The following is a 19,804-nucleotide window of genomic DNA, read 5'->3' as shown; positions in this document are numbered from 1 at the left end:
TCCAAAATGCGAGCGAAAACTACAAAAATTGTCTCCATCAATGTATCGCTGCTGGGGGTCAACATATTTTTGATCTCATCTTCAGAACTTGATGCATAAAACGTCATAATATACGAACATTTTTTAAATAAACCCCATTTCTGTAAATTGCGTTGTTTATGTTTTATATCGCTTCAAAACGGGACTGTCTGTTTTGCCGCACCCTGTATATAGTAACTAATTGACCACACTGCCGTTACCCCGTAGGCAGAGAGGACGAACCGCCAAAAAACTCGGCCTTAGCACACACTCCTTGCCTCAATCACATTCAAACATCGTATTATTCAATATCATGAAATACTTAATACTCTTCTGTCTCTTGAGATGGCTTGACTCGCCGGTTTTAAAACTATCCAAATGTAAACATAAATAAAATACAATTTCAATGCATTTATTCTAATTAAATTAGCTTAAAGCTGATACAATCAATGATACGTGGTTAATTGGAGAGGAGCAAGCCGATTGTCCATGCCCACAATGTATGCATGCATGCAAGTGAAGTGGTTTGTTAATTCACACTTGCCAGACAAGTGTTTTCACTGTATGGCTATGTTGGAGTATTTTCAGGGGCTTTCATGCCCCACAGGAAGAGGATGATAAGTAGATAGGTATTGTTTATTATATACATTTTAATCAAACAGTGAATATTTCTATGTAAATATTATATATGCATTATATATTTTTTAATAAATTGCGTATTTTATAAATATCATATCACATAACATCTTAATGTGCAATCACTCCTTGTCTTATTCACATACATACTCTTAAGTTATTTTGACTTTTAATAGAACTTTTTCCATATAAAACATAAAACTGGATTTGACCCTAAAATACATGACAAACTAAATTATAATTGTTTACTAAGAAAATATTATAAAGTTTGGCCAAGTATTTTGGCTTCAAATCCTAATTTTAATTTTGTATGAAGAAAACCGCGCAGAAATTCCCCTATGTTTTCTCAGTTATGTGATTTACTTGTGTCTTCCCGGAACATCATTGACTACTACTTCCGTGTAATGCAACCAAGACCGAGGTTTCGCTGAAATTCACGAGTGACAAAGTCATCAAATGGTCATTCAGCGCCATTTTCCTTTATGACATTTGAAAGGTTCTCGTTTAGTGCTGAATCAAGTGCGTTTAAGCAATAGAAGAGGAAAACTTTCATGTTAAGTTTTTCAGCTTATTATAGTATGATAGAAAGCAGAAACACACCTACAGTCGGTGTTTAACGGAGACCTTTAAAATGTAATAAAAAAACACAATTGCGCTGAATGGCCATTTGATGACAGTGTTTTATTTGAATTTAAAGCTTAGCACGGCTTGGAACATAATCCGTATATTCATCGGAAGCCTAGATATTACTAATATTATACGTGTTGGCGGTGATTTTAATAGAGGAATGTTCTTAAATTGTCCATGTAAAACCAAATTACTATCTACTTGAGTGGTGGATTTATGCTCTCTACCGTCATCGAGAGATCTAGAGCTTTCAGCATGTCAAACGTTTCAGGCGGGATAATTTACGAGTTGATTTTTTGATAAAGTTCTCCCCTTCAACCAGCATGATACAAAATGCGAGGATACTAATTTTAAATAGTATCTTTTTTGCTGGAGTTAATGCACTATTCATAAAATTATAGCAAACAAACCGCTGAAAACACTGTCCCGGCGCTGAAAAATTCATTCTATAATACCTTTTCTCACCTTACCAGACTATTTGTCTATTTTAGATTGATTATCAATTAACACATTGTAGTCAGGCGCTTCAAACAATAGACTCTAGCCTATATCGGGTGTTTTACGCGATTAGCGCAAAAATATATCGCTTTCTTAAAATTGACACAATTTCTAAACCAAATAATATTTTCGATTGAAATTTTCAAAGAAATCATATTATATGACATTTGATCATCAAAAATAAATTATAATTGCTTTGATTACATCATAATTTCACCACATTTCAAAGCTGAATATAAAAACCTGATATTAATTCAGTAAATAGCATTCAATATTCAATATTTGAAAATTCCATGTAAAAGATATTATGTTTATTCATATCATATAGTTAAATAATAAATAATATGTATTTGCCATTCCCGCAATTTTACAATCGCTGGATGTGTGAAATCTGATCGCATAAATATTGAACAGTGTCTCCTAAGGCCGAAGGCGAACATTCAATAACTCATAAGTTTAATTGCTTCTTGTCAAAAAAGAGTCTTTTGCGGTTGCCTCGCCTAATTGAAGAGCCCATTCCACTTATGAATCTTAGTATTTATTCTTTCAAGGAATCAGTACACTTCATATGTTAATAATCCATCACACACTATAAGTGCACACTATAAGTACACTTCATCGTCACTATCTCGTAAAGACATTTTTGTAGAGATAAAGTCCTATACAATGCTAATATATTCAAATAATATAATACCAAACAGTAAACAAAACAGTACGAACGGTATGAAAAATAGTCCAATACGTGAAATGACTCAAACTAAACTGGAGATTGAGATCGCATAAAAGCTCTAGATTTCTGGCGACGCCTTTACAAGCGGCACACTAGCCAATCCGGACAAGGCATCTCAAATAACGTGGACAGACTTTCGCCTAGCACCCAGGTAGCAAATTACCCTTCAAATAAAAAACTAAAGGAAAGAGGGATACCATGGAAAGTGGTAAAAATTCTCGAATCATGGCATCGTCAGCAAGAAAACCTTGTAAAGTGGAAAGACGGATTCTCAGAACCCTATTTCTTGAAAAGCGGGGTCAGACAGGGAGGATGTATGTCCCCAGTACTGTTTAACCTATACATGGACGAATTAACCCACAGATTAAACAATGCTGGAGTGGGCTGCCACATCGGAGGTCTATGTGTTAATAATATGAGCTACGCAGATGATATGGTTCTGATGGCACCGTCAATACGGGGATTGAGAATTCTCCTGAAAATCTGTGAAGAATTTGCTCACGAAACCAACATGATCTATAATGCGAAAAAAACAGCACTGTTGGTCATAAAACACGAGGAAGGCCCAAAAAACATTCCCCCTGTCTTTTTGAATGGTGAAATTCTGAAAACAGTAGAAACCACAAAATATCTAGGACATGTCATCAACAACAAGTTAACGGATGATGAAGATATTGACAGGCAGAGGCGTGTACTGAGTATAAAATGTAACATGCTCAGTAGATGATTTGGGCTCTGTAGTCCACGAGTGAAAAGGACGCTCTTCATAGCCTTTTGCACCACCCTGTACACATGCGAGCTCTGGGCTAATTTCAAGAAAAGAACAATGGAAAGGCTTCGGGTGCAATATAACAACGCTTACCGATTGATGTTCGGACTCCCCAGGCACTGCAGTGCCTCCTCTATGTTTACAGAAGAGCGAGTTCCAGGATTTGCAGCTCTGTTAAGAAACAGGATTGCAGGACTGAGGGGAAGGATAAACCATTCCAGAAACATTCTTATCATATAATCCCGTCTGACTTCAGGATCGAGCATTGAAGACCATTGGAGAAAGATACTTTTCTATTGTTGTATACGGAACAAGGCATGCAGTTGCAGCATTCACGTGTGTTGTTTACGTTTTTTGTGTTGTCGCACGCGACAATTTGCCTTTACCGGGTATCAGACAGTGAATAGAAGCGATCAATATGCGGACCGGGCCCGAGTCTATCGAAAGCTTTCAGCATTGAAAACGCCTTTGAGATGGAAAAATCTAATTATAATCACGCTGTCGCAATTTCGGCCACGCCATGCTTACAATGCCTGATTTCAAATGATGTTTCCGAAGGCTGTAATCAAAGCCTTGTCATTTTTTACTGGTGCCCTATTGTACTACATTGCGCATACGATAAATTGTGGAAGCCCTGATAAAAATACGATAGTTAATTTTTTGGTGTCCTTGTGAATGTTTATCAAAACGGATTTTGATTAGGTTTTCAGTATCATTTAGAGAATTACTTCCGAAAGTTTTATTTATATAATGCATCCATATTATATTTATACTACAGAAACGTCGATGTTTTGTAATTAAGTCGTAAAAAAATATTTTCAGGTGCTCATATTGCTTACGCTGGCTAGACCTTAAGAGATACTTAAAAAATTTAATACATAAACTTATATCTTCAAAAAGCCTACCGAAAATTCCGCCCTGGTATATGTCTGTCTCCTTAATTACCAAAATGAGTCCTCGAAGTTATGATGACCAGTTTGGACTGAAGTTAAGAAAACGGGCTATTTTGCAATTAAAACTACACTCTTTTCGCATTTTCACTGATTTGGCGTAGCGAAGTCCTGTTTTGACTCAACCACTTTGCATTTTGACTGTATATAAAATGGTTTGTGTGTCATCAATATGGATGGTAGCTGTGTTTGATAGTACCTTTTTATTCCGCCAGAGCGCATGCGCATTGTGATCTGTAAAGTCGAGTAATCAACATTACGCGCAGTCAATTGTTCACTAGTTTTTTTAATATATGATATGCGCCTTGGGAGGTTTGATATCAAGACGTCCTATTAGCGTACATTGAAGGCCAAATATTTACGATTGAATGCTAGCATTGCGGCACGACATAATACACACAAGGAATCCAGCACCAACTAGCCTTTCTAACATGCGACAGGAGAAGAAAGGTGTTTTTCAGAATGAATGCGTTTTGTACGATCGTTGTTTCTGTATTTTCAAAATGGTGCTGAAATACCTGGCACACTAAGCACTCCGCTCCATAAAGAAAAGATCTCTTGACGCCCTCTGACTGTTAGCTTTGCCTTTGCCCCCCGATTCCTTTTTGCCATCAGAACTTGCAGAGGCTTAACTGCTTAAGGAATCGTGACTAATTACTCATTCAGCTATTACAAGCGCCGCAAGTGGCAAAGAATTTTAAATAATAGGTATAAAATTTGCGATGTATCAGATGAACTAATGTTTAATAAATTCACCTGATTCATAATTTTCTTTTTATCTATTTGAGTTTCACTTTTGTATGAAATTAATGCAAATCTCGGAAGCGGAATTTAACCCATTTTCGACATCCGATCGAGCTGAAACTCAGCAGATAGACTATTTGCTGTTGGCAATGTATTATATCGTTTGGTTGCAATCACGCACGCATTTTTCTGAAATTCGATGACATTACAGCAGGTAATTACGCAATTCATGTAGGTTTAAACTAATCGGGATTTTGGCTTGGTTTGTAGACTTGTCAACACCAGTTCCTGGAGAGGAAGGTCTAATTCTAAGTAAAACCAAAAAAAATAAATTTAAAAGTCATTTGAAAATTGAAGTAGGTATGCTTTAAAAAAAAAATATTTTTACGGGTTGATGTTTTTCTATTGAAAAATGGGCGGTGCTTCGCTGAACGTTTCTGATTCCTTCAGCGCTGGTGCATTGCCGGAAGATACGCCAAACGCGCGAACAACGTTTTCTTTATAAGCTTTTGTATTTCCTCCTTCCTACAGTATGGGAATCTTAAGGAAATATGATCGCTACTTTTAATTTCGAGATTAAAAGTTTTCAAGTAAAACTTTATTATGGATCGTATAAGCAGCTGTCATTTGACTATTTTTCTGTGTCAACTATCAACATTTTTTATCGAGATAAATGTTCACCTGCACTGTGACAATCTGATTATTGCCATGCTGGTTTACTCAAAATAAAAGTTTTTTTAATTTTTTTATTAGTTTTTGTATACATACATATGTAACATAATCACGAGTAATTAAGCCTGCAACATTGATTAAAAAAACTGTAAAAACACATATATGTATACAATATATAACCTTTACGAGAGTTAAATTACTCGTGTGTAAAGGCGGGAACATAGAGAAGTTTATTAAAAATTAAAATTAAAAATTAGAACACAATATATACGTGCATAGATAAAAAATAATAATATTTATAAATATATATAATAAAAAAAAATAAACTGTCAATTAATTATTCTTAATCAATTGCCAATGCGATTCTAGGTAGCCAAACTATTTAAGATATCATTGTTTAGTCTATTTTTGAATTTATTATAGTCAGGTTCCAAGCTCAGTTCCATTTCCAATTGATTAAACCACATCACTCCATTGTATGTGTAGAAGTGTTGTGCAAAACTGATATGCATTAATGGCGTACTTAAGCGACCCACTGTGTTATGTCTATTGCTCTCTATGCGTACCATGGCGTGGTGTGACTTCTTAGAATCTTTGTGTATTTGAAGCAGCGTATTTTTTAGATATGTATTTTTTAGAGGTGGGACTTGAAAGTCTTGAAAAAGTTGAGAGGTTGAATAATCTGATGGTTTCCTAGTAATAATTTTTATTATTAGTCTTTGGGTAATTTCCAGTGGCAAAATTGAGGTTTTGTAAGCTCCTCCCCACGCAACGATACCGTATTGTATTATTGAATGGGCTAGTGCGTAGTATATATTTTTAAGAATTTTTAGGTTAAGTATATTTCTTAAATTAATAAATATGTATATGAGTTTTCTTAATCGATTTATAATATTGGTTTTTTGAGTCTTCCACTTAAGGTTATTATCTATCATTACACCCAAATATTTTATTTCTTTTTTATTTGCTATGCATAGACAATCATAATTTTGGCATGTTAATATTTTAGTGGCGCATTTTCTTGAATGAATTTTAATATTTTAGGCGATAGGAGGTATTTTTTTGTTATTTATACTAAAAAGTATATAATAGGTTTTTTCAATATTTAATGTTTATAAATTTTTGTCGAACCATTCTTTTAAGGTATTGATATCATGATTAGCAGTTGTTTCAAGTTCATTCCATGAATTTGCTTGGAATATAATTGCAGTATCATCTGCATATGAAATAAGTTTTCCTGTTATTGGTAATTCAAAGATATTATTAACATATAAGATGAATAGAAGAGGGCCCAAAATCGTGCCTTGTGGTATTCCAAAGTCGCTTGTGCTCGGTTCACTAAGAATATTTTTTTATTTTTACATATTGATTTCTAGAGTTCAGGAAGCTTTCAATCCACGTGTTAGCGTTATCAATAATTCCGATTTCGTTAAGCTTGTATAGTAATTTTTTGTGACTTATGCTGTCAAAAGCTTTCCTTAGGTCTATGAAAATTGCAAGAGATTTTTTGCCTTTGTCCAGTGCTTCATATATTATAGTTATTTAATACTAAAGGATTAAGGATTTAAAAATGAAACTCGAAATACATCAATTGTATTTATTTAAACATTTTGGATAATCTGCATAAATAACTGGTTCGAAAGCAGCAGATTCACACAATATTTTAATTTTATGCCAACCTTCCGTTCTTGCATTAATTAACCCTTTTTCATCTAAAATTAAAATCAAGTAAAAAACAGCAAAAATATTTTGTTATATCAACAAAAATAATAATAACAGCTGCTGTTCCTCGTTTACATAAATAAATATTACTTTTGGCACACCCTACGGCTTTCAGTTTATTTAATTAATATCTACCAATACTTTTTACAATTAGCATACAAGGAATAAAATATAATAAAAGGTAACATTGACATACGGTAAAAGTTAGTATAAAACACTTGAAATATGTCTTTTAACACTAATATCAAAAAAATGATCACACATCAAATGACCTGGAAATGTTAACTTATTTTGACAAAAAATTCACACATTAGTTCCGCATAAATAACTATTTTACAAAATATTTATGAGAAATCAATATAAAGATATATTAAACAAACTTTCTGAGTTTTCTTAAAGGAGAGTAAAATTGAAGCAATACAACTATTAATTTGAAAGAGCTTTAACATATTTTACATAAAGTAAATCGATACTTCGAAATAAATTCCCTAAGTGTCTTTATTTACAACAAACACTTCAATTTTGCATTTACGAGATATTATATAGAAATCATGCAGAAAACACGTCATTTCCCTGGATATTTGAGCAACTTTGGCGTACTAAATACTATTTTCCTTACAATTCGAGCCACTGTGTGGAAAACAATGAAAATGACAACATTCTCACTAAACGTAAAAAAAACCCCGTAAAAGAATTCGTCGGAAGTTTTTTCGAATACAAGAGAGTTGTTAAAAATTAAAATGTATTTTTTAAATCTACAAATTCACCCAAATAATATTAGAAAAGACCCTGGAATAATTAAGTATCTTGTCTAGTAAATAGACAAAACTGTTCTACGTAAACATGTCTTGCCTCTAACCACCAAATGAGAAATCAGAGAAAAACAAGCTAATAAAGTGTCAATCACATATTATTACAAGCGATTTCGGAAATACCTGAGATAAATACAATTTATTTTTGTAGCTCGCTACCCATTCCCAATTTTAGGTATTTTACCTAACAATGTTTCTTTTAAATATTTCAGCCGGATTGAAATTCGCAATACTTGATTATTTAACGTGCAATGGGATATAATAAGATTATATTTTGTACATTTAGCATTTATTTTCCTAAACATTATAAATTTACCGCTAACGATCAGATCTATGCTTCACTCATTTTAGGGACAATTATTTCAGTATTTACACTTTTCAATATATATATATACATAACTCTGTTATAAAATAATAAACATTTGTTTATATCTAGCTATTTTTAAAAAAGACCTCACACATAAGTTAAGCAGATATTTAAAAAACAGTTTTATTTGTCTACATAGCATCTTAAAATAAATATTCATAAAATTACAGTTTTAGTATTAGACTCATTCTTAATACACATAGATTATTGAAATAATTCTTAATTTCAACTTATTTGCTGTAAGAAACAACTATTTAAGACAACGAAGATCGAAAATATTGCATTTAAATTATAATATCATAATAATTAATATAAGCCTAATTTTCCGTTTTCAGTTCACGCCATGATGAATTTGGACTGAATATTATCACTTATATATAAACAATGGTACCAACGGCATAAAGTGCTCTATTGCCATTACGAAATACTCTGTTCATATTCGGTAAGTACTGGTTTAGCGGAATTCTCACGTTCTGGTTTTAAGAAAGTTTATGTATTTGTTAATAAATTGCTCAAAAACCTACATTGTATTGAATGTAAAATGCATTATTACCAACCTAGTAAGCATTGACTCATTTAGTTGGCGGTGTTAGCACTACTGTCAAATAACACAATGTAGGTGCTTTTACTAACAACTTTCAACAAGGCCGTTCATTGAGAACTTAAAATTAAACCACGTTATTTCTCCTGAATTCTCTAATTAAAGCTCCTGCGTTGACATAAATAGTTTTCTTTTTTCAGTTGGAACGAAATATTTTTTCAATAATCTATATATACCTAATAAGAATGTAAAACTTTATAGAAAAAACAAAAAATCAATAAGTTTTATTAAATTATTTACGCTCTTAAGCGTTTCATTGTGTATTTTGACAATTTTACTAAACATATTTTTATTTTATATTACTAACTGAAGTGAAATGATTTAATTTAATTATTTTTCTCAATAAAACAAACTATCAGTTAAAACCTACACTATTATATGATTTGCCACAAGCTGAAATCTGTCATAAGGAGAAGCTTAGTGTTACGAGAAATAGAAAACCAGGAATAAACAAGCGCGATGAAAATTAAGTAGTAACAACGAGCTTGAGTTTTTCACAAGTTTATAGGTATTAAACAATTAAACTAATAAAAATCTACAAACGATTGACTATTTAACAACTCTGACATAATTTTAAACGTTTATGATTTTCCGCTAGAAACAAAAAACGTTACAGAAAAATTTCATTTGAATATTTGTGTGTGCGAATCGAAAAGGAGATTGGTGAAAATTTATATCAGCGAAATTACAGCACTTTTTTATTTAAATCGATTTATTTATTCCTTGAAAGATTGGTATCTATAGGGAAACTCAATTTTCTAATCACCATTTTCTTTCGCACACTGATTTTTTTCCGCTAAAACTTTACTAAAATCTTCTAAAACAAGAAAAAAGAGATTTTAAAACACAGTGAAGACACCATAATCCTTCAAAGTACATGTCGTATTGTTACCTACATCTAAAAGCGAGAAGAAAGGTGTTTAAACAATCATCACTCGATAAGTTTTTCTAGTAAAGTTAATAAAAATAATAATGTTAATCACTTTTCATTGTTTTGTTTATGTATTTAAAACTTAGTGAAGCGTTCTTGTCCACTTGTTCGTTGGGCCGACCCCTACTGGATGAGGGGTGAGCTCTGGCTATCGCTGAAGTCCAGCGTGTAGTACATGTCCTGCGTGTCGATGGGCGGCAGCGCGGGGCGGGCGTGATGAGGGTGCGGGTTTGTGTGTGGGTGTGGGGCGGGCGGGGCCTGTTTGTCCGACAGCCAGTGGTGCGGGGGGCCCGCGCCTCCCTGGGGTCCGCCGCGCCCCGGCCACACTCGCGTGATCCAGCGCTGGTAGGTCTTGTTCACGCGGCAGTGGCAAGCGGTTACCTGGAAGAAGGATTTGTTATTTAGAAGTTGACAATGCATGACACCGCTAAATAGTTCCAGCTGTAAATAACTAGTTGGACTTTCTCCGATTTGAAGAATGCTTAGAACCTAATGAAGGCTTGCGATGACAGTTTGGAAAGAAACGAGAATAACAACTATGTGAGATAGTTCTCCGAGGTTACACAATAAATACGGAAAAAATCTTGTAACATACCCTTGCGCTATACATAATTTTTTAATTAAAAAAGAGTGTCGGGCGGGCGGCGTGGATTTGGTTTTATCTAACTAACTAACTAACTAACCATCACGCCGTTTCCCCGCAGGGGTAGGCAGAGAGGACGGACCGCCACACAACTCGGTCTTGGCACACACTTCTTGCCTCATTCACATTCATACATCGTCTCATACATACTCTTCTATTATTCTGACTCTTGACATGGCCCGACTCTAGTATCTGATTCACTTGATCGTGCCATGTCTTCCTCGGGCGTCCCCGACTTCTGCTACCATTCGCATTTGCATCATATATCCTCCTTACACTCCTATCTTCGCTCATTCGCTCTACATGCCCAAACCATCTAAGCGTCCCTTTCTTAATCTTACTCATTACGCTTACATCAGCCTTGCACTCTTTGCGGATCTCCACATTCCTCACACGATCAAACATGGTATACCACACATACGCCTCAGGGATCTCATTTCAACAGCATTCAATCTACTTTCATCCTTTCTTTGCCAGTTCCATGCCTCACTTCCATACATCAAGGTAGGTACCAGCACTCCGTTGTGGACTGCTAACTTCGCTTCTTTGGACAGTTTTTTGTTAGCGCCAACGGCGTTCAGTCCTCCATTAACGGAATTACCTGCATTTACCCTTCTTTCAATATCTCTGTCAGCCTTCCCATCTCTCGTAAACATACTTCCTAAATACACAAACTCATCCACCTGCTCCAAGTATTCCTCATTCACAATTATATTGCACACTGTTTTCGTACTCTCTCTTTCAAACACCATTACTTTAGACTTACTTACATTCATCATTAACTCATTCTTCATGCATACTTCGTTCATCCTAGACACGAGAGACTGTAGATCTTCTATACTATTAGCAATCAGCACCGCATCATCAGCATAAAACAGGCAACATACTTTCAAATTATTCAAATTCGCGCCCAATCCCACCTCTTTCAATTCTTGCATACAATTATCCATGTATAGATTGAATAACCACGGTGACATTACGCAGCCTTGTTTAACACCTTTTGTGATATCAAACCACCCCGTAAAACCACCGTTTACCCTAACACATGCAACGCTTCCCTCATACAGAGACGCGATTGCCTGAGTCAGATATGTATTCACTCCATACTTGGACAACACCTTCCATAGCTTTTTCCTGTCGACTCGGTCGTATGCTTTTTGTAGATCTACAAAGGCACAGAAAAGTTTCTGGTTTTTTGCCAGAAACTTCTCAGTGAGCATACGCAATGAGAAGATCTGGTCCATGCACCCCCTTCCACTCATAAAAGCACCTTGCACATCCCATATTTTATCTTTTGTTTCCTTTCTTACTCTTTCAATCAAAATTCTACCATACAGCTTGCCAACTGAACTTAGCAGGCTAATAGCCCTATGATTCCCACATTCCATACGTGACCCTTTACCTTTGTATAATGGCATTATCACAGCCCTTCTCCAGTCTAAAGGCGTATAACCTTCCTTTAAACATTGGTTAAAAAGATTGCACAACCATGTGAGAATTATACGGCTACCTCCTTTAAAATATTCAGCAGCAATATTGTCAACCCCGACAGCCTTACCATTCTTCATACATTTAATCGAACTTTCTATCTCATCCATGCTAATTTCGGTAACATTCACTCCATCGTCATTCATATCTGATTCACCGCTGGAATCACTGTCACTCACTTCGCTTTCGAAGACTTCCTCGAAATAATTCATCCATCTCTCTTTTATTTTTTCCTCATTCGTCAACATTTTTCCATCTTTTGATTTTATCACTTTCATGCTTCCGTTTTCTGGGCCACTCCGGGACCTTTTGACTTCTTTCCAAAACAACTTAATGTTTTCTTGGAAATGGTTTGTCATTTTCATTCCTTCTTCCTCTTCCAGGCGTTTCTTTCGTTCTTTCACTCCAACTCTTACTTTTTTCTTACATTCCTTATATACTTCTTTCGCTCGATACTTCTCTTCGCTGGAAGCACTGCCAGCCGCAATCAGACATAACCATGCTTTCTTCTTCTCTGAGACCAGTGCTTTAATCTCATCATCCCACCATGCATCACCTTTCTTCCTACCTTGCGTACTTATACCACAAACCTCTCTAGCAGATTCACAAAGACACACTTTTATGTGGTTCCATGTTTCGTCTATGCTTAGACCATCCATTTCCTTCGCATTCAATCTTATCTCTGCACAATTCATATACTTACTTCTCACATTATCATTTTGTAGTTTTTCTATTTTGACTCTTGTTGGAGTTAATACCGTTTTCACTTTAGAGCGCCAACCGCGAAAGAGGTTTACTCTTGACACTACAAGAAAGTGGTCAGTTTCGACCTCAGCCCCTCTGAAAACTCTTGTGTCCTCGGTAACAGCTCTCAATCTAGAGTCAATTACTACAAAATCAATAATTGACCTCTCATTTCCTCTTTCCCACGTATATTGGTGGATACCTTTATGATCGAAGAAAGTATTCGACACAAACAGGTTCCACTCTAAACATACTTCAAGTATTCTGTTCCCGTTGTCATTCGTTCTTTTATCCCCAAACATACCTAAGACCGAATCAAATCCGTCACGTCTAATTCCCACCCACCCATTCAAATCGCCTGCCATTATAATCCTTTCGTTCATATTTTTTAGTCTCATTACATCATTCACACCAGTCCAAAAATCATCTTTCACTTCATCGCTTTCAGAATTGACAGGGGCGTAGCAAATAACAAGAAACATCCTTGTCAAACCGATTTTAAATCTGATCCACATTATTCTCGGACTTACACATTCATACTGCAACATACATTCAATCATTCTGTCTAATTTTAACTGGTTTTATCTATCTATCTAAATATACAGTTTTATCCCGAGATTGATGACATTTTGCATACTTAACGTTCAAAACATGTGGAAATTCGAAAATCCTCTTTTCCCAAGCAGAATTTTGGCGATGAAATTTTCACCCTAACATTCAAATTAAGAAGAAAATATGAATGTCTACATCTGATTTCAAAAAGTAGCTGTTATTATTTCTTTTCTTCTCTACCATTTCTATTTATTATTTATTTGCGTATCCAATTCTCAACGCATGTTAAGAAAGTGGTTCGATGACTTTGCTTTTATCAATGTATTATTGTTATCACTCTGTTATTTAATGTTCCTAATAATTTTTGTTTCTAATAAACAATAAAATAAATGATCATTTAATATTCCTGTTGGTGACTAATTCTATGTTATTTTTTAATTTACTAGTTTACAAAATTTTATTATTATTTTTTTATTTCAGATCAAATCGGCATAAATCGATTAAACAACATATTCCATCCCTTCTTTCAATAGGCCTAACAAATGTTGACAGTATAACTTGAAGTTTGGATTTCTAATAATATTAACGTAATCAGTATTGGCCAACTCAATAACATGGATAAATTAAAAAGGAGAAAAAAATGGATGTGGCGTTATCCATATTATTTAGCCTTTCCTGGGCAGAAAAGAAAATTAAATGATTCTTTATATTTTACTCCATTTAATTCGGAAATCTCCTCTTTTCAAGGCAAGTAGACGTTTGAGATTCAATTTTATTGCAGTAATCTATATTACTTTTAATTTGAGAAAACTAATTAAAAGTAAAAGCGGAGGATAGCAATAATAATAACAAAGTGAAGGCCAATATCATTAACTTGGTACACAGATTTTATTTTTTTATTTAGACAATAGTATTAAAACGAAAGTTTCTCCCGGATAGGCCCTAGCAACCTTCATAGCAATTTGGAATTATAACTAGATTCTTGGTTTTATTTCCAGTTGTGTGAATTACTTTATAGCAAGTGCTTGTGATTTTGTCAGTGCTTAATCATAAGAATGGCTATTTCCCAACTACCTGAAATAACAGAGACAGCTAAAAACCATAAAAATAGCTGAACTTCGGAACCTTCAACATTTGAAAATCATTTAAATCTCCTTCCAAATGTTATTTTCGTAGAACGTTTTTAAAATAGGGGTCTGTATTAATCATTTAAAAAACATTTGAAACATTAAAAAACAAAATGTTTTGTAAAAAGTCACAAGGACTTTTTCACATATTATATTCGTCGACAGTAAAATCAATTTACGATAAACAAATAGCGTGTAGTCAGGTACCTAATTGATTTTATATTTTACATACAAATACAGATTTAACACGAATGATTCTTAGAATAGTAATTGAATCACAAGAGTGTCTAAACCTAAATCGCCGCAGTGTCACACTTCAGTCGTCCCACGAATAATCCTTTTGTTAGACTCTGAACCACGTCCCGAACCCAGCAGTTGCAAGTTTTCATAGTCTGCCCCTAATGGACGCCACCAAGGAAATAGTCGCAGAGAAACGTAAAGCTTTCTTATTAGATAAACCTCTTACTTATTAGATTCTTATGCATCAGTTCTGCTTTAGTATAGTAATGCCGACTTTAGCCCGGTTCAAAGCAGACCTACGATGCGCACCGTGGTAATAAGTATTTTTTTTTCATTATTTCAAACATACACGCCGCGTAATATTTACACCACGATTAAGGGGGGTAAAATATTGATACTTCTTGTAAGTCTACAGTGTTGTTAAGTGGGTGCAGACTTGCCCAAACTATTTCTGATCTATTAGGTTTAATGCTACACATTTCCAAGAAACTTTATAATATTTCTTCGACTATTGTTTAAGTCCGGCCTTGAACTATCGCGGTTCCTTTTAACCACAACAGAATGACAAACATATCCATTGGGTTTCTCTCTTGCATGCAATGAAATCTATCCATCATAAATACACTTGTATTTTATGTTAGTTTTCCTTGTACCATGGAAACTGGATAAATGAATTTTAAAAACTGGTTCCAACCGAGATTTTTGAATAAATCAAATTGTGTTTTATATTTGACAGTTAAATGGATGATGAAAACGACGCAACGAGTTGAAACAGTGACATTTATATTTTCATAAAAAAAACACGACTCCATAAAATATTTCTCCTAGATGTTTTGATGCATCGGACTAACACTTTGCTTCCGTCTGATCTTCCAGGAAAACACCATTAGAACCAAATGAATTTCTGCTATTATTTATGCAGATGAACCAAAATAAAGCTCATAGAAATTTATGATAAAATTATTATCAGAAAAATCTGCTTACACAATATTTAAAATGATCCCAGCATCAAGAGCTTCTACTGTAATAGGAAAGGTAGATTTTTCTAGTACTTATCTAATTTAATCCATTAATGACAGATAGTTGAAAAGTTCTGAAACGAAAATTGTCACGTTATGGTGGGATTACATTTTCGAAAGCGTGCCCCAGGCATCTCAACTCGGCTCTCGTACACCACTTTTAAAAAATAATAATTCCCTGTCATTAACGCATATACTTTTTTATAATTATGATTTTTAAAATATATGTAGATACTGTACTTACCTCCGATAAACAGAAACGCTTTTCAAAAAATAGTTCCCGCTTAAACTTTAATAAATCCGTTACAATACATTCCCTCACTTTGGTTCACGCCACTAAAGTGAAAAGCTATTTATAATGAAACTGGACTACGAAAGTTACTCCATTTTGGTTTGGTTTATCTAAAACATGGAACGAATTAAAAATATAATTAATTTAAATTTAAAGAAACTGGACTAAAATAGCTACTCCCTTTTGGTTTAGTTTATTTAAACCATAGAATGAATTAAAAATATAATTAATTTAAATTTAAAAAACTGGACTACGAAAGTTACTCCATTTTGGTTTAGTTTATTTAAAAAAGGTACTAATTTAAAAATTAGTAATCTTCCGAGAGTGATCAAACACCATTTTCATCGAAATTTATTATTTTTTGTAAATTCATTAATTTTTTATTATTTTTAGTTCATTATTGCGCAGAGGTAGTTTTATAATATTTTATATTAAAGTCAGTTTAAATTTAACGTATTGTTTCTGTAAACTTCTTTCTTGCCTTGGTTGGGTAGACTTTAGAAATGGTAGGTAGATATTAAAAAATAACAAAATTTGCACCCCATTTCTTTGCAATACTCTCTAACTTTAAATGAAGTAAATGTAAAATTCACCTTTGCACAATGCTAGTTTCATCCTTATTCTGAGTCCAGTTTAGTTTAGAATTCCCGGGTAAATACTGTGGACTCAGCACACTCACGGCTTCTCGGGACCTCTCGAGAGATCTCTGAGAACTGGAACCGACCACTTCACTTCGAATACCCTTCAATACGACGCCATGACATCTTCAAGTCGAGTTTTGGCGATTGTTCGCACAATACAGTATACAATGGAATTTTATCATCACATCTTTTGTATTTTCTTATCTTTATCATTATTTATTATTTATGTCTCGGAAAACACAATGAGAAAGCATGAAAATAAAGAAAGAATGTCATGATTATTTTTGTTTGCTTATTTTTACGCACTAGACCTTTTATTCTGATTGGTACTACATTTAAAAACATTATATGTAGATACGAAGGACTTATTTAACTTATCTCAGAACAACGCGTACATAAAATTCATATCTTTGAAAAAATACTACACGTGATCAAGTTCAATAACATCTACAAAGGAATAACAAGTCTTTGAAAAGCAAGTTAGATAAGTGGGTCCCTACTTAGTAACTCACAATAAATAGTACATCTAAAAACACTGGGTGACTCTGCGACCAGATATTACAAAAAGATTTTCGTTAAACTCTGATTTGAAGTAGATAAATTATAAAATGAAAGAAAAATGTTGTTTAAGCTTTTTAAGCCTAAGAAAAAAAAGTGCTACCCGTCCAAAAATTATTATACCCGTAGACTAAAAATGCAAAATTTAATAAATGAGAACTAAAAAGCTTTTCAAAGCTTTTACGGTTTTATTCCTCGAGTTACGAATTAAATTAAAACCGAGGCAGGTACAAAGCTCATAAAACAAAATGCCGAAACTCCCCATCGTAAATGTAACCGAATATTCCAGTCCTGATTAACTCATCAGCGTTCCCTGTTATTGTTGGGGAAATATGCATTTCGTTCTGCGAAAGCACCAACAGTCCATCACGAGGGCTGAAATACTATAAAAACAGGCTACCACGTGTTACAAATTAAATTCTATGCTGTTTTCGTTATTTTCATCTAATTTTCTTTAATATTGGAGACGTTGCGCTATTTATACGAATTATATTCAGCAGCGACGCACGCAACGCTTCGTAGGCAAATTTCAAAGTAAACTGGTACCTACAAACATAATGCTAATAGGGCGAAGTTTCAATTATCCCTGAAAAACAAATTACAATGTTTAAGGTATGAATCATCTAGGTCCTTAATTGTAAGGTACAAATATATCTAATAGAAAAAAATGCATCGATGGAGTAATTTAATTTGAAGCTACCAAAGTTCTCGATAGGCGAGTCATGAATAGCTTTCCAAGTGAATTTTTAGTGCAGCCCAAATCTTTTCAGCACTCGGCATCAGTTCAATTAGTGGAACTTTTTGGCAAAAATCTTCTAAACTTTTAATTAACATTTTTCAATTTATTGTTCCTTAACCCTTCGGGCTCATTTGTTCGGTTTAGTGAACCAACAGCTAGTACTCGTGGAGTCTATTTTTGAACAGCTCATATGGTCTCATGGAAATCGTTGTATTTCACTTACTATAATGCTGATAAATATAATCTAAACGTTTTAGAAAGAATACAACGTTGTTCATTTAAATATAGAAGTTAACTACAGAATAATTAAAATGTACACCTATATGAAACCAAAGGTTCCGACAGCAATTTGAGATAAATTTGTGAAACTTTGTGAATTTTTCACTAATTATTTTGGAACTAAACGATAAAAAATGAGATGCCAATAATAATTATAATACATTTGACTATTAAAATATGTTTTTTTTTCATTATCAGATATTTTAGGAAAAAACATAGCGTGAGCCATTTTTAATTTTTTTTTATGTTTGGATTAAAAGTTTTAATATTTCACAATAGTATATTTACTTTAAAAAAACGTTTAGAAAGCCTATTTAAAAAACCGTTTTCATTTTTTGGATATTTTCAGAAATGTTCAATTTATTAGGCCTTTATTGCAACGCGGAAATACACAAAAATTCTCCCGCCATTTGGAAACATAACACACTATACGGCAAAGGCCTGAATGGTTAAGAAATATAAATAATTGAAAAACATTTTAATTAGTCATCAGAAATCATGTTTTTCTTTGTCATACCATTTATGAATTTCAGTTGAATGTAAAAAAAAATTCCCCTGTGCACCACTATTCCGACGTCATTATATTTTTCAATGTGTTTAGTGGGGTGGGATACATAACCTGTGTAAAGGGGTGATTTTTTCTACCAATAAGTGTCAAAAAATAAAATTGATTACCACACTTTTCAAATACACCACGCATTTTACCACGTACATTTTAATACAAAATTTCAGGATTCCCGACGTCATTTCAGGTTTCAGGATATTTTATAAATTAATGGCGATAGTCGGTTTTTTTGTTTAAACCATGCAAATGCTCCTACAGATATTGTAAGTGGGGAGCAACGAGAGGGGGTAGCGAGCAAAAATTGTAACGGGGTGGGTTTGTAGAACTTTAGAATGTAATTATTGAACCAATTGCTATTTATTTTATTTTTATCTATTTTAAATTTTGCATAATTTAGAAAAAACGATAAAAATACGATAAAGAAAAATACATATATAGATGAAATAAATACAAAAAAACATTTTTTTAATGATACAGTGATCAGATAGGTTAACAAAGGGACAAACAAAGGTTTAAGAATAGGGTTAGCAAAATTCAAGTCAACATTAAACATAGCTAGGATCCGACAACGGTTGACATTACACAGGATCAGGTCGTTTTTATCAGATAACATTTGAATTTCATATATTTTAAAATTTAGGCCTTGACAAGACCAAGGTTTACTATTTTCCTACAGTAAAAAAAACCTCCATACTCCGTGTCTACCCCGAAGGAAACCTCACAAATTAAAAATGAGTTTTTCCTTTGAACTTCCAATGAACTTTTCTTATCCTTTATACGTTGGTAAACATGGAATTCGAAAGGATTTTCATATTTTACTCCTGTATATTTACCACTCAC

General features: G+C 33.7%; 1 protein-coding gene across 2 annotated transcripts in view; it reads right to left on the bottom strand.

The window, feature by feature from the left end:
- Window positions 1-7,268: 7,268 nt before the first annotated feature.
- The window catches only part of LOC149425260 (uncharacterized), a 282,468-nt gene continuing 269,932 nt past the window's right edge, over window positions 7,269-19,804 (bottom strand). For both annotated transcript variants that reach the window (XM_089650268.1, XM_089650269.1), the window contains one exon: window positions 7,269-10,458. In XM_089650268.1, the coding sequence (XP_089506394.1) occupies window positions 10,201-10,458 (258 nt within the window). In that variant the 3' untranslated portion in view covers window positions 7,269-10,200. The remainder of the gene's footprint in view (window positions 10,459-19,804) is intronic.

Source organism: Hesperophylax consimilis, chromosome 3 (assembly GCF_061612785.1).
Source record: "Hesperophylax consimilis isolate HC1 chromosome 3, BYU_Hcon_1.0, whole genome shotgun sequence".
In the NCBI taxonomy this organism is placed as follows: domain Eukaryota; kingdom Metazoa; phylum Arthropoda; class Insecta; order Trichoptera; family Limnephilidae; genus Hesperophylax; species Hesperophylax consimilis.
The sequence above is the reverse complement of the archived record's forward strand: the minus strand, read 5'-3'. Positions and strand labels throughout refer to the sequence as shown.